Source organism: Spinacia oleracea, chromosome 5, assembly GCF_020520425.1.
Source record: "Spinacia oleracea cultivar Varoflay chromosome 5, BTI_SOV_V1, whole genome shotgun sequence".
Classification (NCBI taxonomy): Eukaryota; Viridiplantae; Streptophyta; class Magnoliopsida; order Caryophyllales; family Amaranthaceae; genus Spinacia; species Spinacia oleracea.
The window spans coordinates 37,508,872-37,526,588 of record NC_079491.1 but is presented as its reverse complement, the minus strand read 5'-3'; the positions used below and the strand labels follow the sequence as shown (position 1 = coordinate 37,526,588).

Below are 17,717 nucleotides of genomic sequence, written 5' to 3'. Positions count from 1 at the left end.
TTAAAGTTTTCTCCCCCTCCGTCCATCCTTCTGTTTCTGAAATTATCTATAATAAGTTTTTACCTTCAAATTGTCATTGCAAAACATACCTTAATGTCATTTGCTGATCAACTTCATAATTTTGTCCAATGTGAGATATTTGCCGCAAGCTGCTGAATGCTGAAGATAAAAATTAAAAACATGGTGATCATTGACATGTATTAACAAATAACAACAATCATGCCAGATAACTCTAATCCAATGTACTTCCAGTTCTAGCCAAAGATTGGAAATAATTATATTATACACATACATTAAAGAGAAGTTCTAGCAATTGGTTTATTAAAAGTACTTCCAGTTCGAATTGTACTAACTAATTTATAACTCTAATCCAATGTTACTTGGCTTTGGCTTATTATAAGAAATTGGACGAAGTTGTGAAGTTTCAGATGGGTAATGTGTTTTAAAGATCTTTGAAGCAGTCTCTGGCATACAAGGGTAAGCTACCTACATGGGACCCGCTTACCAAGGAAAAGACGGGAGTCTCTCTATAGGAATTAGGAATTGAGGTAATCAGCTAATGTTAATGTCAAAGTTCAGGTTTAAAACAGGGAGTACTAGATATTCATCCAATCCCACAAGAAACTGATTAAGTACACACCCACAGACCACTGATAATAAGATGATAAAAGCTGATTTTCATCATCTACGCTACAACTAAAATACTTCAGAGCAGCATGAATGTTGTGTACACTAGCAAAAATTGTTATGCCCAATTGCAAGTGAAGCACACTAGCACTTGTAACTTCACAAGTACTTTAGGGGTTAGAGGAGCATACCCCCACATTTCAGAGAGAGGAAAAAAATTCCCAAATTCAGAAGCATGTTTTAATGTTTCTGACATACAAGGAGCTGGGTGGGGGGGTCAATTCTCATGGATTGGCAGTCTGCAGTAATGCTGTAACTCGCATAATATCCCCTGATTACAGCATACAGGCGGCTGTGCCAATGGATGATCAATGTGATTGAATGACAACAAAGACATTTATAGGTGCAAAACTATAATCTTAGTGTTGTGTCGGGAAATGGTGACATGCTGGGAATGGTGTAATTGATAGAGGACAAAGCATAAAAGGAAAAATGAAAAGATTATTCTGGACTATAATTGTTGTCAATCGAGTCCATTGTAGTGTGGTCTTGATTCCATTTACCATATGAAATCATGTCAATATTCCTGTTTCTAACACTAAGCAACTGCTCCTTAGCTGAGCTGTGAAACAATCATGTCCAGTTTATTTCAGCTTTTCTGCTCTCACAATCAATCTTCAATCCCTGCATCATGCTGCATGGCTTCAGTACTCAATGAATCAAAACCTAGATGGATATTCATTCCCAAAAATCCTACATACCCCAATCTTCTCTGACGGTATATCAATAAGGTTTCCTTACACAGCATCTTATCATAAGAAAGCATATTGAGCAATTCTGAGTGTCTGATGTAACCTACAAGCTTCCAATGTTGCTTAGTGAGTTAAGACTTTAGAACATTTGGAAGGCTGATAGTGGCAGACACACAACATACAACCAGTAACGCCCATGGAATCAACCAAACTTACTGTGCAATAAACCCAAAAAGAAGAAAAAAAATCCAGTGGGTAGAGGCATATTGTAAAACCATCTAAGATATCTATAAACAAGGATATGCATTTTCCTATGTCATAAAACCAAACTAGATTCAGATATGCATTTTCCTATGACATAAAAGTAGTTAACAGAACATTGTCACAATTGACTAATTGAGTGGGTGCAAACCCATCAAGCTGCAAAGGACCCTATAGCGCACAGGGGAGACAAACATCCCAAAGTAGAGCTACCAAAACATCAAGAATGAACAATTTTCGTAATGGGATAGACAGGTGAAAGGATTCATTCCATATTTTCCTAGACAGAGTACGGAGGAGAATCCAAACATTAAGTCAATTCAGACAGATAACAACGCTATATTTAACTTTAAGATTCGTCAAGAAACCAAAATTTATAGTCTTGATCCAATTCTTGGGACTAGGGGAGATCGTGGGCTGGGCCAGAATTTGTCCCAATTAAGTAGTAGCCATTGGGTTCAGGGAAACTAAACTTTTGATTGTCAATACCCAAACAAGAGACTTGTCTGATTTTATTAGGATGCTCACCTTTCGCACACTTTTTTCATACAACCTTGAAAACTCAAATAATCAAGCCAAAAGATTCAACACACGAAAGCACCGGACAAGAATTGTTTAAGGACCTTCAAAGCATCACTATAAAGTATACCTAATTCTCTGACCTCTCCCCCCCCCCCCCCTCCCCCCCAACATCCCTCCAACTATCATCTGAAACTTTTGTTACGTGTGAATCGGAACAGTGAAACATTTTTGAACTAAATTGACACAATTAGGTAGCAAATTGCATCCACGTACCCATTCCATATACCAAAAATCAGATAAAACTTGTATATAAGATAACATACGGTGGATTCTAACCATAAGCCATTAAATAAAACACAAGATACAATGAAGCTAAAATCAAATGGTCAAGCAAGTAATCGCAGCCTCATAATGGCAATAATAAAATCCACAAAATGATGCTACCTCTCTCTCAGCATTGACATATGATTCTCAGTCTTCTAACGTAGTCCTTTTCAGCAACAAATTTCTTCTTGCAAGTAATGCTCCCCGCTTCAAGAAGAAGACTTGGTCGTGCCACGTGCCAACTATTCAGCACCTAAAATTTCCCATGTACAACCTAGAATTGAAGTAGCAGCTATCATCACCTGAAAGCATAATTCGGTAATACAACAATTATTGAATAGGTCTAAGTCATACAGTGGCATTGACATTTCAATTATGCAGTATACAATGGTAGACTTCCAAATTAACGTTGCCATTATTAAAACAAAGTAAACGACTGTTGCCCAAAAATATAAAAAGAAAGTAAACGCCTGATACGAATACATTAATCTCCTTTAACTACAGACAATTCCAAAAGTCAGAAGTCTCATGCACATAAATTACAATATCAAGGACATTTGGTATGGCAGCTTACCAAAAGGACAGACATACACACTCAGCATTTAGCAACAGGAGTGGTATTTCCTACAGTAAAGGAAATTTGATAACATGCTTACAAGGCATTACTCGTTTCTGTTTGGAGGAAGAAGACTAAACAAATTGTTCAAAGCGGATACTCAGAAAATGCAAAAGAAAATACTACGGAGTCTTGATTATTTACCACAATCCGTCTGAAGTAAATTGTCTCAATTTCGTCCCAATTTCTCATAATTCATTAGTGTGTGGATTTGAGTGGATTCAACAAATCTGGCAAGGGAAGGTAGATAAAGAAAAAGAAAACATTTACAATAATAATTAAATTAGGAAACTAGCAATAACAAATAATTCTCCAAACATCATACTCCACTACATATTTACATAAAAACAAATAATGATGAATAAATAAGGGAAAGTACAATAAAAAGAAGATAAAAAACGATGTTTCCAACTCATAGTAAAAAAGCATGCAATGACATAGGACAAGAAAGGCATATTAAAAAAAACAAAAATAAATAAAAAAATAATGTAGCTCTGCATAAAATACCCAATAGTGATGTGGCAGAAAATCATGCACCTAATGTGGATAAAAAGACAAAGTAATTAAAACACAAGCTAATCTATTAAGACTTTCAGATGAGCTGATAACTACATTCTTCAATGAAGCTGTCGCTGCTAGCAGGGAGGATTGACTTTTAGAGGTGGTTTGCTTGACATAACAAAAGGACTTTGTCTATCAACCAATATTTGTGTATCTTGAAGCAATATTTCCAGGAAAGTGTTCTGGAAAGTCTTCCTTCATTGAACTATGAATTAAACAACTTTGAATGTGACAAGTCAATCAAAGAACCACGCCCTCCTTGTAGCTATAGCAGCTTAGCTCTAGGAAATTAAGCACTTTAAGTCAAGCAATTAGTAAAACTTGGTAAAAACTCAACTACATGATATAAAATTAACCCTTCATGGTGGAACAGAGTGCAAAAATTTTACAGCCTATTCAGCAAGCACCATACATGATGATATTGAAAATGAATTTACAGGTCTTTTAGTAAGAAAAGTCTCATTTTAATGTTCATGATAATGCTTGTACACTCCAAGTATCTCTTTTTCTTCATATTTCCAATCTCATATTCATGATAATGCTTGTACACATTTTGCATTATCATTAAAGATGATTATTCCTTATAAAATTACAAGGAAATTTGATAGTGTAAAACTAATCTTGGGGCTTCAACCATCAGCTTAAGTTTTTGGTTGAGTTGGTCCTTTGACAAAATTACAATTTCGTCTCAATTTCAATACCGCCTCTGCCTGTATGCACGAAATATGCCCCCAAAAGCATCAACTGTTCACAGCAACCTGTGCATGTCGCGTGCTAGTATGATGCATACATGAGTGACGTGACACATTAAATTTATGCACCTGTAATCTATCTATTTACCTTCTAATCTTCACATTACAATTGTTCAAACCACAAATATAAAACTAATCCATTTCTCTTCACATAATATCGTAACTCAATTTCAAAGCTAAATGAGAGTGTGCCAGTCACATTAAACACAGATAAGTGGAGAAACGGGCTTCGAAGGAAAGTAGAAAATTTTGGGCATCCAAAATTTAAAACCTTGTTACCCAGTTCATTATGCAGTAGAAAACAAGTTAAGCAGGTTGAGAATATATAAGTTCAATTAGGAACCAACAAGTTCCAGTAAACGCTAAGGTAAAACGGGAGGAATTCAAAATTCAAAATTCAAAATTCAAATAAAGGAATTTTCATGTGAAATAAAACAAAACCTAGATTTACAAATTCATTGTACTCCACCAATCTATGAAATTAAAGGATTGAAGTATCTAAGCCGAACTCCTAGAAGCATTAGACTTGTTGAAAATTGAAACTGTCCAACAAGGACTCATTTAACTTCCCAATCAGTACTATTTGTTTCAAAGAAAAATTCCAAGTTTCCAAGTCAATTAAGGTGTCAAAACACATGTTTGAAAAGATATAGGAGTTAATAAAGGATTAGAGAAAAAGGTGAATTAACAGCTATATTAGCATAACACCATACAGGCCTCAACCAAAAACTAGTGAACAATTAAAGTATGTCAGAGACAGATCACCATGAAAGCAAGCAATCAAGCATGAAGACGGGAAACAAAGTGTCATTACACCATGTGTCGAAATCAGATAATACAATAATTATAATAAGATAACTATAATTATAACCAGATAATACTATAATTATAATATTAGCTTAGGTACAAGCCTTATACCCTTTGCTTGACAAGTTCACAGACCTTCAAAAGAGTCAAATGTCACTCGTGTCTCAAACTATTATTTTAAGGGCACACTAACCAGAAAAAGGGTACTTACCTTACAAGGAAACGTCCAAAAAAATTAGATAATGTAAAGCATCTTAATCATAAGTAATAGAATCTAAAACCAAGTCTTGGGCTCCTGGTTGTAAGGGGTACCTTTAAGGACAACCACGAAGAGAGATTACTTCTTTATCCACGTAGGAAAGGCCAATTAAAAAGTACTTGGATCTACCAAAACTCTTGGACTGTCACTGAGCATGATGCCATACACTAATATAAGAATCATCTCACCATCAAAGCTACATAAAAGTTTTAGGCTAACAGCTGTGATGCACCAGATAAGCCAATGCTTGATAACCCACCAGGACCCACAAAACGTGATTAGTTATGACGTTGATGATATATTTTCATTTTATTTTCTCTGTTCAGAAATAATAGTCACATATACTATGTTAAGACATTTGGAAAAAGTTCATATTTCCAAAAACAAGAACAGACTATGAAGGATTTTCAGACATCACCTCACTTAAATGCAGTGATTGAGGTAGATGGAAGGAAGACAACTAATATAAAAGGTGTTTTAGTGAAATCATAGTGATTCCTTAATCAACGGGGGCAGAGACAATGCGACTGTTGATTGCAAACCGAGAGAAAGGTGTTGATTCCATCACTTAACTAAGATAACTTTGTGGAAACTTCCTCGATCACATTTGTAATCGCATATTTGCATAATACCAAGCCCACTATCAACTCATTAACATTCAACAAGACAAAGAAAGTGAGAATGAAGATGATTGAAATTTTCATAAATGTCACAGTCAAATCAAACTGGTCCTTTCAGAAGAACAAAAAATCCTCGGTGGCCCTATTGTATGGGTAAAGCTCCGTGTATACTCCGCTGCCATAGGCAGAAGCCTTTTTGGAGGCATTGAGGTAAAAGTCTAATATGTTCATCTTCAAATGAAAAATAATAGATTGAGATTGTCCTAAGATAAGTCAAGATATAGAGGTATATACTAATGTTTACAGCTCATCTCAAAAATCCCAAGGCCATGCTTTGATTTTGGGTAAAGAATCAAAGTGGTAATAGCTAATTAATTCTTCTATTTAACTCAAATAGATGGTTACTCCCAATTCCATAGTTACGACTTACGAACAACTGTATACCTTAAAATATTTTCAAATTATTTAAGAAATATTTACCTATATGAATATGAACTCATCCTAATATTAAACTATACACTGCCCCTTTATATTCGAACAAGAAAGTACAATTTTCTAGTGAATTCTAAATGAAATGCAACTTAAGTGAGGAGTAATGCAGCATTTTAGGGGATTCTATCAAAGAAGTCTGTATGAAGTAATTCCTAAACTTGTCATAAGAGTTATTATACTGAAACAAATTTCCAACCCATCCTTTACATGTTTTAGGAAGTTCCCTTTTGTGAATTCACAAACATAAATCTTTCCACTTAAGCACTCGCCTCTCAAAACACTACTTACAAGTGTTACAACAAACCTCCAATACTAGTTACTGCTTGTTCGGTAGAAAGTATGTCTCTTAAAAGAATAATCAAGTCAAATTAGTGCTAATCCTTTCATCAACCATCGAAATTAAATGTTCACTCTCATGCACTTAATTACTTTTGACATAGTCATTGGACAGCGGGATATTCTCTTTCTTTCATGAGTGTTTTGAGGATTGGGTGATTCAAATATAATAATGAAAGAAGCAAAGGCAAACGAAAATAGAAGAGAATAAACCAAGAAATTACGAAAAAATGACAGAAGGACTAGAATATCCACCAGAATGGAGATGATATGATGATGAGAGAAACAGGGGACGGATATTTAACTTTTCTTTAAATTGTCTGTCCAACTCCAGCCATATGCCTCCATGACCCAATATGATATTTCATCCAAATACAAGGTTCATATAAGAATACGCATATCTTAAGGCGATGTATTATCAATAACAACGCAAATACTAAAGCTTCTAGTGCGTTAATTATCACAACGGCTAATTGGGTAGGGAATAATAAACGACAATTATAGTAATTAATTTCTATCTGATTTTGTAAACTTCCATCCGATGTTAACGCAAAGCAACTTCCTCCCTAAACATGTCTTCCCCTCCCCATAAATTTCCATTATCACTCAGCATGATGAAAAAGCGATCCTTGGGATATTAATAAGCATTGCCGTGAGCAACTGATGGGAATTTTTAACGAAATACATATGGTCATTGTTATGCTGTCTATAAACTCATTACTATTACACTGCCTACCAAAGGAGACAAACACGACGACAATTAGATGATGATGATGATGATGATTTTTAGCTCCGCGGTTTAAATAATTAATGTAAAGAATGTTAAAACAAAGTAACTAATCCACATTTATTGGCAAAAACAAGTAATATTACTATTAAAGCAAAGAAAAAAAGCTAATTCATTACCCCAACTTCAAATTCAAAATGTAGGTCATTTTGTTACCCTAGAAGACTAGCCCTATAGACACTGGGAGATGCTAAGCTCATATCTTGACTCTTGGCATCTTCATATACAATGGATCAGGCCAACATAAATAAAATGGGAATCACTTTTTATAAATCAATGCACCTTTAAGCTTTCCATTTAGATCCCTCATTTTAGCCTACAGCAACTGGCAGAAACACTCAGCATCAAATTTAACAGTCAAGAAGAAAAGGAAATAATATATTGAACAAATAAATCCAACAGAACAAAAAAAAAGTTTTTTAAAAAAAATGCAGCAAAAGTAGACAGCAGGATGGACCAATGTCTGCGGAAGGACAAAGAATAGTACTTTCAAAATCATGTCCCACGTAATGATACTAGTACAGCCCACATTGCAACCTTAGCCAAATCTCATTATTGCACTTTCTTAGAGCCACTCCTTATCTCCCCCACACTTTTTTTTTTTGGTTTTGGTCTCTTCCTAGCCAATCAGCTGTAATGTGACCTAAATCTGTAAATGCCTCTTGCAATGACTCAAAGATAACCAACTACTCCAGAGTCACTAGCACGTTTAGTTTAATAAGTAAAAATTATATTGGTTAATCGGTTAGCTCAATATGATAATAGATTTAATATACAGAATGTTGAAAATTTAACCCCAACAAAACCTGTCAACTGATTTAATAAGAAAAAGTCAAAACAATTGCAAGTTGCAAACAACACCCCAAACATTCTGACACAGTCAAACAAACTTTTTGTTAAACTTCAGCTGATACATGCATGGCCTCGAATTTGTAATTTAATTCAGTTTAGAGAAAATGTGCTTAAAATAACACACTTGCTCTGTCCATGTTACGGGCTAGAAAATCCGAGATGCTGAGTACCAACGAATTCTGATGAATATTGCCTGCAATGCAGTAGTGGCAAATTTGCTAAGAAGTCTTTCTACCAACAAAAACAAGTCATATGACAAGTATATTACAAAGTAGGTGATTATGATGAACATTAAACTGTCAAGAAGTGTATAAATGACAAATGGGAGTTCAATTCAAGTGGATTTTAACTTTCCCAGAATTACTACTCAAAATTTATGCAGTAGAACTCCCACCTGGCTCAACGGATTAAGTTGTAACTCTGACACCACGCATCAACAATGACATGCCCATTTAAATGCAGAGAAAGTTGTAATTTGTCCATAACTACTGCTTTTTTTTGTTGTCAAGCAGACAACATCACAACTTTTACAACTTGAGCAATTATTTAGCATCCAAGTTTTTTATCTTAAACATCCGGGAAGATACACTGAATTAAAAGAAATTTATGACATGATTACTATTTCAGCACCATAGACAGCCTATATAAGACATAGACCCTATTTTTTAAAAATTATGCCAAAAGTCAGCCAGTTGCATGACACATATAATAATATTCAAGTGACAAAACTAGATCAAGGAGAATAAACAAAGCCTTGACATTATTTGGCAGTGCACAAATGGAGAAAGCTTAGGACCCCACGAACTCTTTCTTTGACCAACTTTGGTCAACGGTCATATTATACAGGAAAGATTGTTTTGCTTGGATTAACAAGTTCAAAGCTGGTTCCTGTAGTTGATGCCCCCACCCCCTTGCTCAAAATACCAAAGCTGGTTTTTCAGATCTCTGGTTTTAAAAAACTTGCAACTGTGGCTATGACGTAGCCTCACTAAGCCACTCCTATAAATAGACTGCCGCATTATCATAAAACTCAAACTAATTACTTTCAACCATCCCTTCATCGTATTCAATCATTCACAAAAGAAAGGTACGGATTGTACAGTGTTGACTTTCCCCTTCCCTCCTCTCCCTAAGACCATATTTATAATTGACCTTTTCTTATGCATGTCACAGGAAGCTGTTCACACCAATGTCTCCAGCAATCTCACTACAATCAGAAAAGAGGATGAGGGACAGCCAACCAGAAAACCAATACCAGAACGGTGTGAAGCATCTCTGTGAAAATGGAATCAAGAAGGTTCCAGAAAAGTACATATTTCCCGTCACAGACCGTCCAGACACAAGAAAAGAATCGCATAGTAATAAAACAAACATCAAACTTCCAGTAATAGATTTTGCTGAACTACAAGGGCCTAACCGGTTTCAAGTTCTCGAATCCCTTACTGATGCCTGTGAACAATATGGATTCTTTCAGGTTGGTTGGCTGCAACGTTTAAGCACTACAATGCACCATTCTACAAGTTGCATTCATGCTAAGTTTTAGAAATTAATCATAAGGTATTCAAGCATAAGACTGACCATTTAAACATGTTGCTGCAGGTTGTGAATCATGGCATTTCCACGGATGCTATTAGCAGTATGACTGATGTCTGCAAAAGATTTTTCGAGCTCCCTTTCGACGAACGACACAAATACATGACCACGGATATGAAAGCACCAGTTCGATATGGAACTAGCTTCAGTCAGAATAAAGATGGAGTCTACTGTTGGAGAGACTTTTTGAAGGTCGTCTGCCATCCCGTACCAGATGTCCTTTCTCACTGGCCCTCTTCGCCACAAGACCTAAGGTAGTAACAGAGAAAACAAATAATTAATTCACTTCCGCAACCCTGCCCACTTGATGATTATTTTACAATGAAATGATTCATTTAAGCAGTTTATGGCAGCCAGCAAAAGATAGATTTTGTAGCTGGCTTTCCTTTTTAAAAATAAAGAAGTAGAATTAGTGGTCTCTAATTAGCCCCCAAGAATATTTTAACATGAAAAAGTAAAGATCCTAATATTTTTCTAAATTCTTTTACAGGGAGCAGGCAGCTTCTTACTCAATGGAAACCAGAAACTTGTTTCTGATGCTGATGAGGGCCATCCTAGAAAGCCTTGGACTTTGGAGTGCAGAAATGAATATAACCAAGGAAAATGACATTTTGGAAGAATTACAAGAGGGGAGCCAGATGATGGTTGCAAATTGCTATCCACCATGCCCAGAACCTGAACTCACACTGGGGATGCCACCACATTCAGACTATGGGTTCCTTACCCTTCTTCTCCAGGATGAGGTCAAGGGTTTACAAATACAATTTGAAGAAAAATGGCTGACAGTTGAACCAATCCCAAACGCTTTTGTCGTAAATATTGGTGATCATCTAGAGGTAGCTTCTTCCATCAATTCCATTAAGCAAAAGGAATACATACTTTCATAATTGGAAGTTGGAAAAGTAATGCTATTGTATACTAAATGTAGATTTTGATATGATTTTGTTACAGGTATTTAGCAACGGAAGGTATAGGAGTGTGTTACACAGGGTTCTAGTGAATCAAGAGAAAACGCGTGTAACTGTAGCATCTCTGCACAGTCTTCCCTTCGAGCGTGTTATTCAACCTTCACCCCAACTCATTACCAAAGAAAATCCAAGACGTTACAAGGATACAGATTTTGCTACTTTTCTAGAGTATATTTCATCATGTGACCCAAAAAAGAAGGCTTTTCTAGAGTCCATAAAACTATGTTGAAATGCACATCAACCAAGCCACTATTTAGGAGAAGAATTCATTCCTGTACATGACATTCATACACTATGCTTAACTATTACTTCTTTAGATCTCAATGATCAAGGTAAACTGTATTTAGAATGGTCCAAGAAAAAAATATTACTCCGTACAAGATTACAAGTAAACTATTTTTTACGGCCAGGAACTTCACCATTTTCTGATTGTTTCTCAACCTTCAATGTGTTCCAAATTTCTTTATACTCAAACTTTTAAGTCATGGCTGACAGCTGATGTCAAGTCCAACATAACTAAAGTAAGGAGTAATTTGGTGAAAAAAACAAAGTATGACTGCAAAGAATTACTTTGGGGAAATTTGAAAGATGGATTTATAAACTCCATATAAGAATTTATAACTTAACGTTTAATAAGAATATGACAGATTCATGAAAAGAAGTGTATCTGCAAATAAGGAAGATGGGAGAAGGATTTCTAATTCAAATCTAAGAATCCTGCATGCACTCATAAGAAAGCCAAATCCCTAAGCCATAACCTTTGAGAATTAAGGCTTTTTCTGAATTTTGGTGAATTCATAGATGCTGTACATTCTTTGATAAGGTGGATTCTGAAAAGGTCTAATCAATAAACCACAGAAATTTTCAAACTAAACAATTGCTCAATAAATCTGATTAACACAAGCAGGATCCCTGTACCATATTTCTCGAAAGCAAGTAGCATTAGCGTAATCATCTTCGTACTCTGACATTTGAGACATATATATCCAGCATAAACAATTTTTACAGTATTTTTCGTTGACTTATAGGAATTTTAATTTTCATTATATTCAAGGACAGAGAAGCACTGAGTCTTTCCTTTTATTAAACAATACTATATAGCATATGAATATTCAGTAAATAAATAAATAAATAAATAAAAAGTCATGAAGGAAAGTAAATAAATAACTCATACCTCACGCGTTTCTAAATGAAGATGAAATTTGAGGAAGCTCCATTTTTATATATTGATCTTATACATTACAGTACTCTATCCTGCAAGTTAATTGAAAAAATATTTAAATCATGCAAGCCAATTCTTATTGCAGTGCTTTATCAAAAACGTGAAGGCTTTGTCAATGTCCCTAAAAACATTAGAGACGTTCTGATAAGCAATAAATTTGGAAACGATATCCTCCCAGAAGATTACAGGATATTCTTTAGTAGTTTATAGTACAAATGCAGATTGTAGACTGTTATAAAAGAATCACCTTGGACAGCTAATGATGTTCATATGGTGCACGACTCTCATACTAAACAATCCACCTGTTAAATATGTGACGTTAATCCTAGTTTTCACAGCCTTGGGGTAGACAAAATATTATGTTAAACAAAATAGATACGAGTTACATTGCATACGAGTTCACAAGAAATGATAAGCCCTTGTGACCATTAAGCTTAAGCATGAACAAAATATTGCGCTTCTTTAAGAACCAAGAACAACAATGTCATATACATCGCCTACTAAATGGCAGCTACTTCAATGCGAAAAAATAAGGAAGTATTCTTTCAGTGAAAGGGCATAAAATAATAACCTTAATCTCTCATATTCAAATAAAAAAAAAAAATGGAAACAAGGGGATTAAACAAGGTAAAACCTGGCTACTCCATCACATTGCTAAAATCTACTGATTGTAGGTGATACAGTCCTCACAGTTTGCTAGCATGATGAACAGCTAGGGAGACTTAGTTAAAAATTCTAAGGATCTAAATTGCATATCCAATAAATCGGCAATAGGGAAATATACCAACAGATATTATGTTATCTACTATCAATTGTTGTTGACATCTTGATGAGCATCTAGCCCACCACCACTTGGAAAAATCTCTAACCTTTTATAATTTATTGTATTTGGTAAAAACACAAGTTTTTTCATGCAGAAACACACATAATATCTAGATTTGATGCAGAAACTTAACACACGCTCATATGGAAAAGCTGGTAGAATTTTTTGGATTCGATCAGCTTATCATAGGGAAACTAAGACATTCTATAGTAAGTGAGGCTCAATTACGGTTATTGTCTGTAGGGCACCTTGAAGCAGAGTAGCAGACTACCCTTTTAAGTTTCTGTTAAAGAAAGGAAAAGATCATATGGTGGTGCTTTTATACATGATATGTACACACGGTACACATGATATGATATGTGTGCCATTGCCATCAAAATTCTTCTCACTTCGCTTAGATGCCTTCATTACTCACATTATGCATCTTAGGCTTCATAATCCCTATCGCCTAAATGGAGCTCAATGCCCTGTAAGACAATGCCCCAAAACTAAGAAAACCAAACATGAATAACTCGGACCATATCTCACCTTTTCGCTTGGTGGTAACTATTTTGTACTAAACCTGAAACTACTATCTGCAAGATAATGAAAAAACTAAGACAAAGCTATGTAGCATAAATAGACTGTCAGTTATTTACTATTATAGTATTATCTATATTACACAGAATCTTTATTTTAAATCAAGATCCCGTATCGGATCCTCGATATTGCAGTATGGGAAAAGCAGTATCTGTGCACACATACTAATTTTAGACAGTATCTGTGCCTGAGTAACATTGACTATCATTGCCAACGCAAAATTCCTCAAGAAAATGATAAAAAACACAACTGGGCTAAAAGTTGAGAATCTCTACCCAATAACCTCACACATAGTCACATATTCTTTGTGTCTCATATTTCTTCTGACCAAGGCTTATTTAAAGCCTCGGACAGATAGAGTTCATATCCTTATTCTCCATGGTTGTAGTGTTCCCAATTTCAGCGCAGTTAATGGTTATTTTCTTGCTCTGAATTACAATTGACAAAAAGAAAAGAACCATATGCCTGACAAACATATCCTCTACTTAGTTCTAGTAAAGTTACTAAAGTAGTAAGACAATCAAAATCTTCTAAATCAAGGGTTTAAGTCCTGTACACCTCGCCTTACTTTCACTTACTGAAGAAAAAAAAGAGTGCATATAAGTAAAGTTTAGGGTCAATAAGCTTAAATAAGTTAAGAGTACAAGAGCCGCCTAAACTCAATTAACAATTAATCAATTATGGTAAGTTCAGATAAGGGCCAATAAAATCAAAAAAAGTTAAGCGCGTGGCTAATAAGTTCAGAAAAACTTTTAAGTCTTACTATTAGTATGAGCAGATCAGCCACTTATGTGATTTACAAACTTTTCTATATGGCGGTCTTATACAAAAGACCACCTTGGTGTCATATAAATTAAGCAATGGAACCAATTAGTTAAGCACTTGAACTAAGTAGTTAAGCACTGAAACCGATTAGTTAAGCAAGAGAATTAATTAGTTAAGCAATTGAATTAATAAATTAAGCAATGTAACCAATTAGTTAAGAAATAGAACCAATTAGTTAAGCAACCAAAGTGGTCTTTCCGGTAAGGCGGTCTTACGCAACTAAAAAAGTTGCCGTATGTGATTTCCATAAAAGAAAAACCTCAATTCTACATTTTACATCATGAACTTATTCCCTCTAATTAACCAATTCACCATCACCCCATGAACAACTTGCATTAATTAGGGATTAACAAAATTGGGTTTCTTCCCTCGCCAGTAAAAAAAGGGTACTAAAGAATTGACGTAGTAGAGTGAGCATAAAGAATTCATTAATGGCCCACAAAGTTGCTAAAATTATAAACTAACCAACCAATAATTCAGTGTTCCAGTTAATACCCACTAATGAAAAGGGGAAATCCAATCAACTACAATACAAATTGTTACACAAACATAGAACAAAGCACAAACAACAATAAAGGGCACCAGTTTTTACCTAAGAATTGACAAGTTCAGGCGTATGGGGTCCATTACAGACGTTGATGTTCATGAATTTGTTCGAATTCGACCATAGTCCACGCATTTTGAGTAGAGTTGCTGACACCAGAAAGATCATCTTCATTTTCACCACCGTGGTCGCGGTGGAAATTCCAAATCTATGCTTAGGATTTTGGACTGTGGAGTAACTATTTGGTATCCGCTAAAAAAAAAAAATTGACCCGACCCGACCCGACCCCACTCCACCCAATTAATTGGATTTCTCCCTATATTAGGACCAACTGGAGAAGGTCTCAGAAAACAGACCAATCAGTCTGAGTAACCCATGATACAAGATCATATCCAAGTGCCTAGTGAGGCGCCTCTGACGAGTAATGGATGATATTATAAGCGAATCTCATAATGTTTTTGTGCCCTGCCGTTCGATCTCTGATGACTGTTTTTGTAGCCCATGAGATGTTAAACATCCTCAAGAAGAAGGGCAACAAAGAAAACGCGGCTATTTTCAAAATTGCTTTAATTTAAGCTTAAGTTCGTATTAGTTGGCATTTCTTGGAAAAAATCCTCCAAGTAATGTTGTTTTCGAAAAAAAATGGGTAAACTGGATAATGTAGTGTGTTTCATCGGTGACCTACATGGTTGTTATGGGTCGTTTTGTATGACGTGAGGTCGACGGCATGAACGGGTCAACGTGAATCAGATCGTACCAGTTAACTCCTACTTTTAGGGAGTCGTTGTGGCTGAGTCAAGGTCAAAGCAGTTAGAGAATATCAAGGAATTATTTGAGGAGATCATGGAGGCAGTTGAAAAGATCATGGAGGCAGTTGCTAACACATTTATCTGACCTACACTTCTGTATAAATAGCCTCACCAAGTAAGACTCTAGGAAGAAAAAGGCTACGACAGAACCTTTACTACTGCTGTCTACTTCCTCCGCCAAAATATATCCCAAGAGCTAAACCAACTATTGCAATTCCCCCACGATACCTATAGCCTAGCAGCAACTGAAGATAATAAACCTACCTCTCCTAATTTCCATATAGACATTCCATTACACACCCAATTATCATTACCCACGTCTATCTATACTAACCTCAACAAAAGACCATTCTCCTAATGATATGAACCTGATCTATCTCTCAAATAATGCACTTTCTCATAATACATATCCTTCCACGAGGTATCATCCGCCATGAAACAAACCTTGGAAACATCAGTCGCCCATTACCAATCACCTTCTCCGATAATCCTCATCCACTTATGATCCTATATTACATTCTACTTAAGCATTGCCATTAGCCATATTTATATACACGCAAATATACATTGTACTTGTACTCACCTAGGCTATTTATGCCGATAACATAGTGGATTGGTGGACTCATTGCCACCCGCGGTTTTTATCCCTTTCGGGTTTTCCGCGTCACCATCTCTTGTCTTGTCTCTCTTTATTTTCTGTCATTTATTTCCTGTCATTTGCATACTTTATTTTATCTAGTCGTCTATGTCCCAACCAAAGGTCGTCCATACGAAATTTGGCATAAACAGTTTGGCGCCGTCTGTGGGGAGATGGCTAGATTTATCTTCAAACACATATCCACAAATATCCTCCCAAACACAATATTCGACCCACTTGGGCTCACCAATAAAGTTACCGCCAGGCGAGGGATTGTTGTCATACTGTGTCGCCACCATGAGATGGAGCTGCGTCAGGGCACATGTCGTCGACATGACAGGTGTCGTCGACGGGTCAGGTGTCGTCGCGGGTCAAGTGTCGTCGGCGGGTCAGGTGTCGGCGACAGGTTAGGTGTCGTCGACGGGTCAGGCGTCGTCGACGGGTCAGGCGTCATCGACGGGTCAGGTGTCGCCGACGGGTCAGGTGTCGCCGACGGATCAGGTTTCGTCGACGGTCAGGCGTCGTCGACGGGTCGACTGTCGTCAGCAGGCCAGGTGTCGTCGCCAGGCTCGTTGGTCGATGGAATATGGTATGACGTCAGGGTACATGTCGTCGCCAGATCAGGTGTCGACATCAGCAGGTGTCATCGCTAGAAGTGATGCGTTGCAGTGGTCGAATTTAACCTAGATGATGCATATTGTGACAACAACGACACCAACGCTTGATGACATCGAAAATAGACGTCACGGACCATCATGCAGATGTCACCACAAACAAGATACAATATGAGTTGTCTCGTACCTTGATAAGATCTCGAGACGATTTGATCACTTGACGTCGCGAGAAGTATGGTATAAAACTCAACCCCAGTGATTTTAATTTAAACTAATATTGTTTCTAGTCCTTGTTGTCACTAAAACAGATGCGAACACGTGACGTCATCCACCAATGACATGACGTCAACATAGTTTCGTCCGACGTCACCTCCACATCAGTCGACGACGTCTCCAAAAACGAAGGCGACAAATGGAGATTCAGCAACAAATTGTCGGCAACACTAGATTTTGTGGCTAACTTCAGTCCAAGTATCAAATAGGAGAATTTGTAGTTGTCCTGAAGTCGCCACAGGGGAGCATATAGTATACTCTA

At 36.4% G+C, this 17,717-nt stretch overlaps 1 protein-coding gene and 1 long non-coding RNA gene across 4 annotated transcripts; one reads left to right on the top strand and one right to left on the bottom strand.

Moving 5' to 3' along the window:
* Positions 1-166: 166 nt before the first annotated feature.
* On the bottom strand, positions 167-15,933 carry LOC130461963 (uncharacterized). 2 transcript variants are annotated; one of them, XR_008922040.1, is made up of 7 exons: positions 15,171-15,933; positions 12,304-12,383; positions 10,147-10,410; positions 8,693-8,761; positions 2,607-2,788; positions 1,389-1,482; positions 167-1,311 (listed from the first exon to the last, which is right to left on the bottom strand). It is a non-coding gene; the product is annotated as an uncharacterized lncRNA (long non-coding RNA). The 2 variants fall into 2 exon arrangements; XR_008922039.1 differs by having other exon boundaries at positions 167-1,482; positions 15,171-15,897.
* On the top strand, positions 9,239-11,538 carry LOC110774846 (probable 2-oxoglutarate-dependent dioxygenase SLC1). Of its 2 annotated transcripts, XM_021979435.2 has the most exons (5): positions 9,239-9,655; positions 9,742-10,042; positions 10,168-10,415; positions 10,652-10,997; positions 11,113-11,538. In XM_021979435.2, exons 2-5 carry the CDS (start codon positions 9,758-9,760, stop codon positions 11,356-11,358), a joined length of 1,125 nt encoding a protein of 374 aa, XP_021835127.1. In that variant the 5' UTR covers positions 9,239-9,655; positions 9,742-9,757; the 3' UTR covers positions 11,359-11,538. The 2 variants fall into 2 exon arrangements, with proteins under 2 accessions (XP_021835127.1, XP_056686260.1); XM_056830282.1 differs by lacking the exon at positions 9,239-9,655 and having other exon boundaries at positions 9,662-10,042.
* Positions 15,934-17,717: the final 1,784 nt, after the last annotated feature.

Excerpts from the sequence above, each read along its gene's own strand:
- LOC110774846 (XM_021979435.2), top strand. The coding sequence starts at position 9,758 with ATGTCTCCAGCAATCTCACTACAATCAGAAAAGAGGATGAGGGACAGC. Across the intron at positions 10,416-10,651 it reads TCTTCGCCACAAGACCTAAG|GGAGCAGGCAGCTTCTTACT; the intron begins GTAGTAACAGAG and ends ATTCTTTTACAG. Across the intron at positions 10,998-11,112 it reads ATATTGGTGATCATCTAGAG|GTATTTAGCAACGGAAGGTA; the intron begins GTAGCTTCTTCC and ends ATTTTGTTACAG.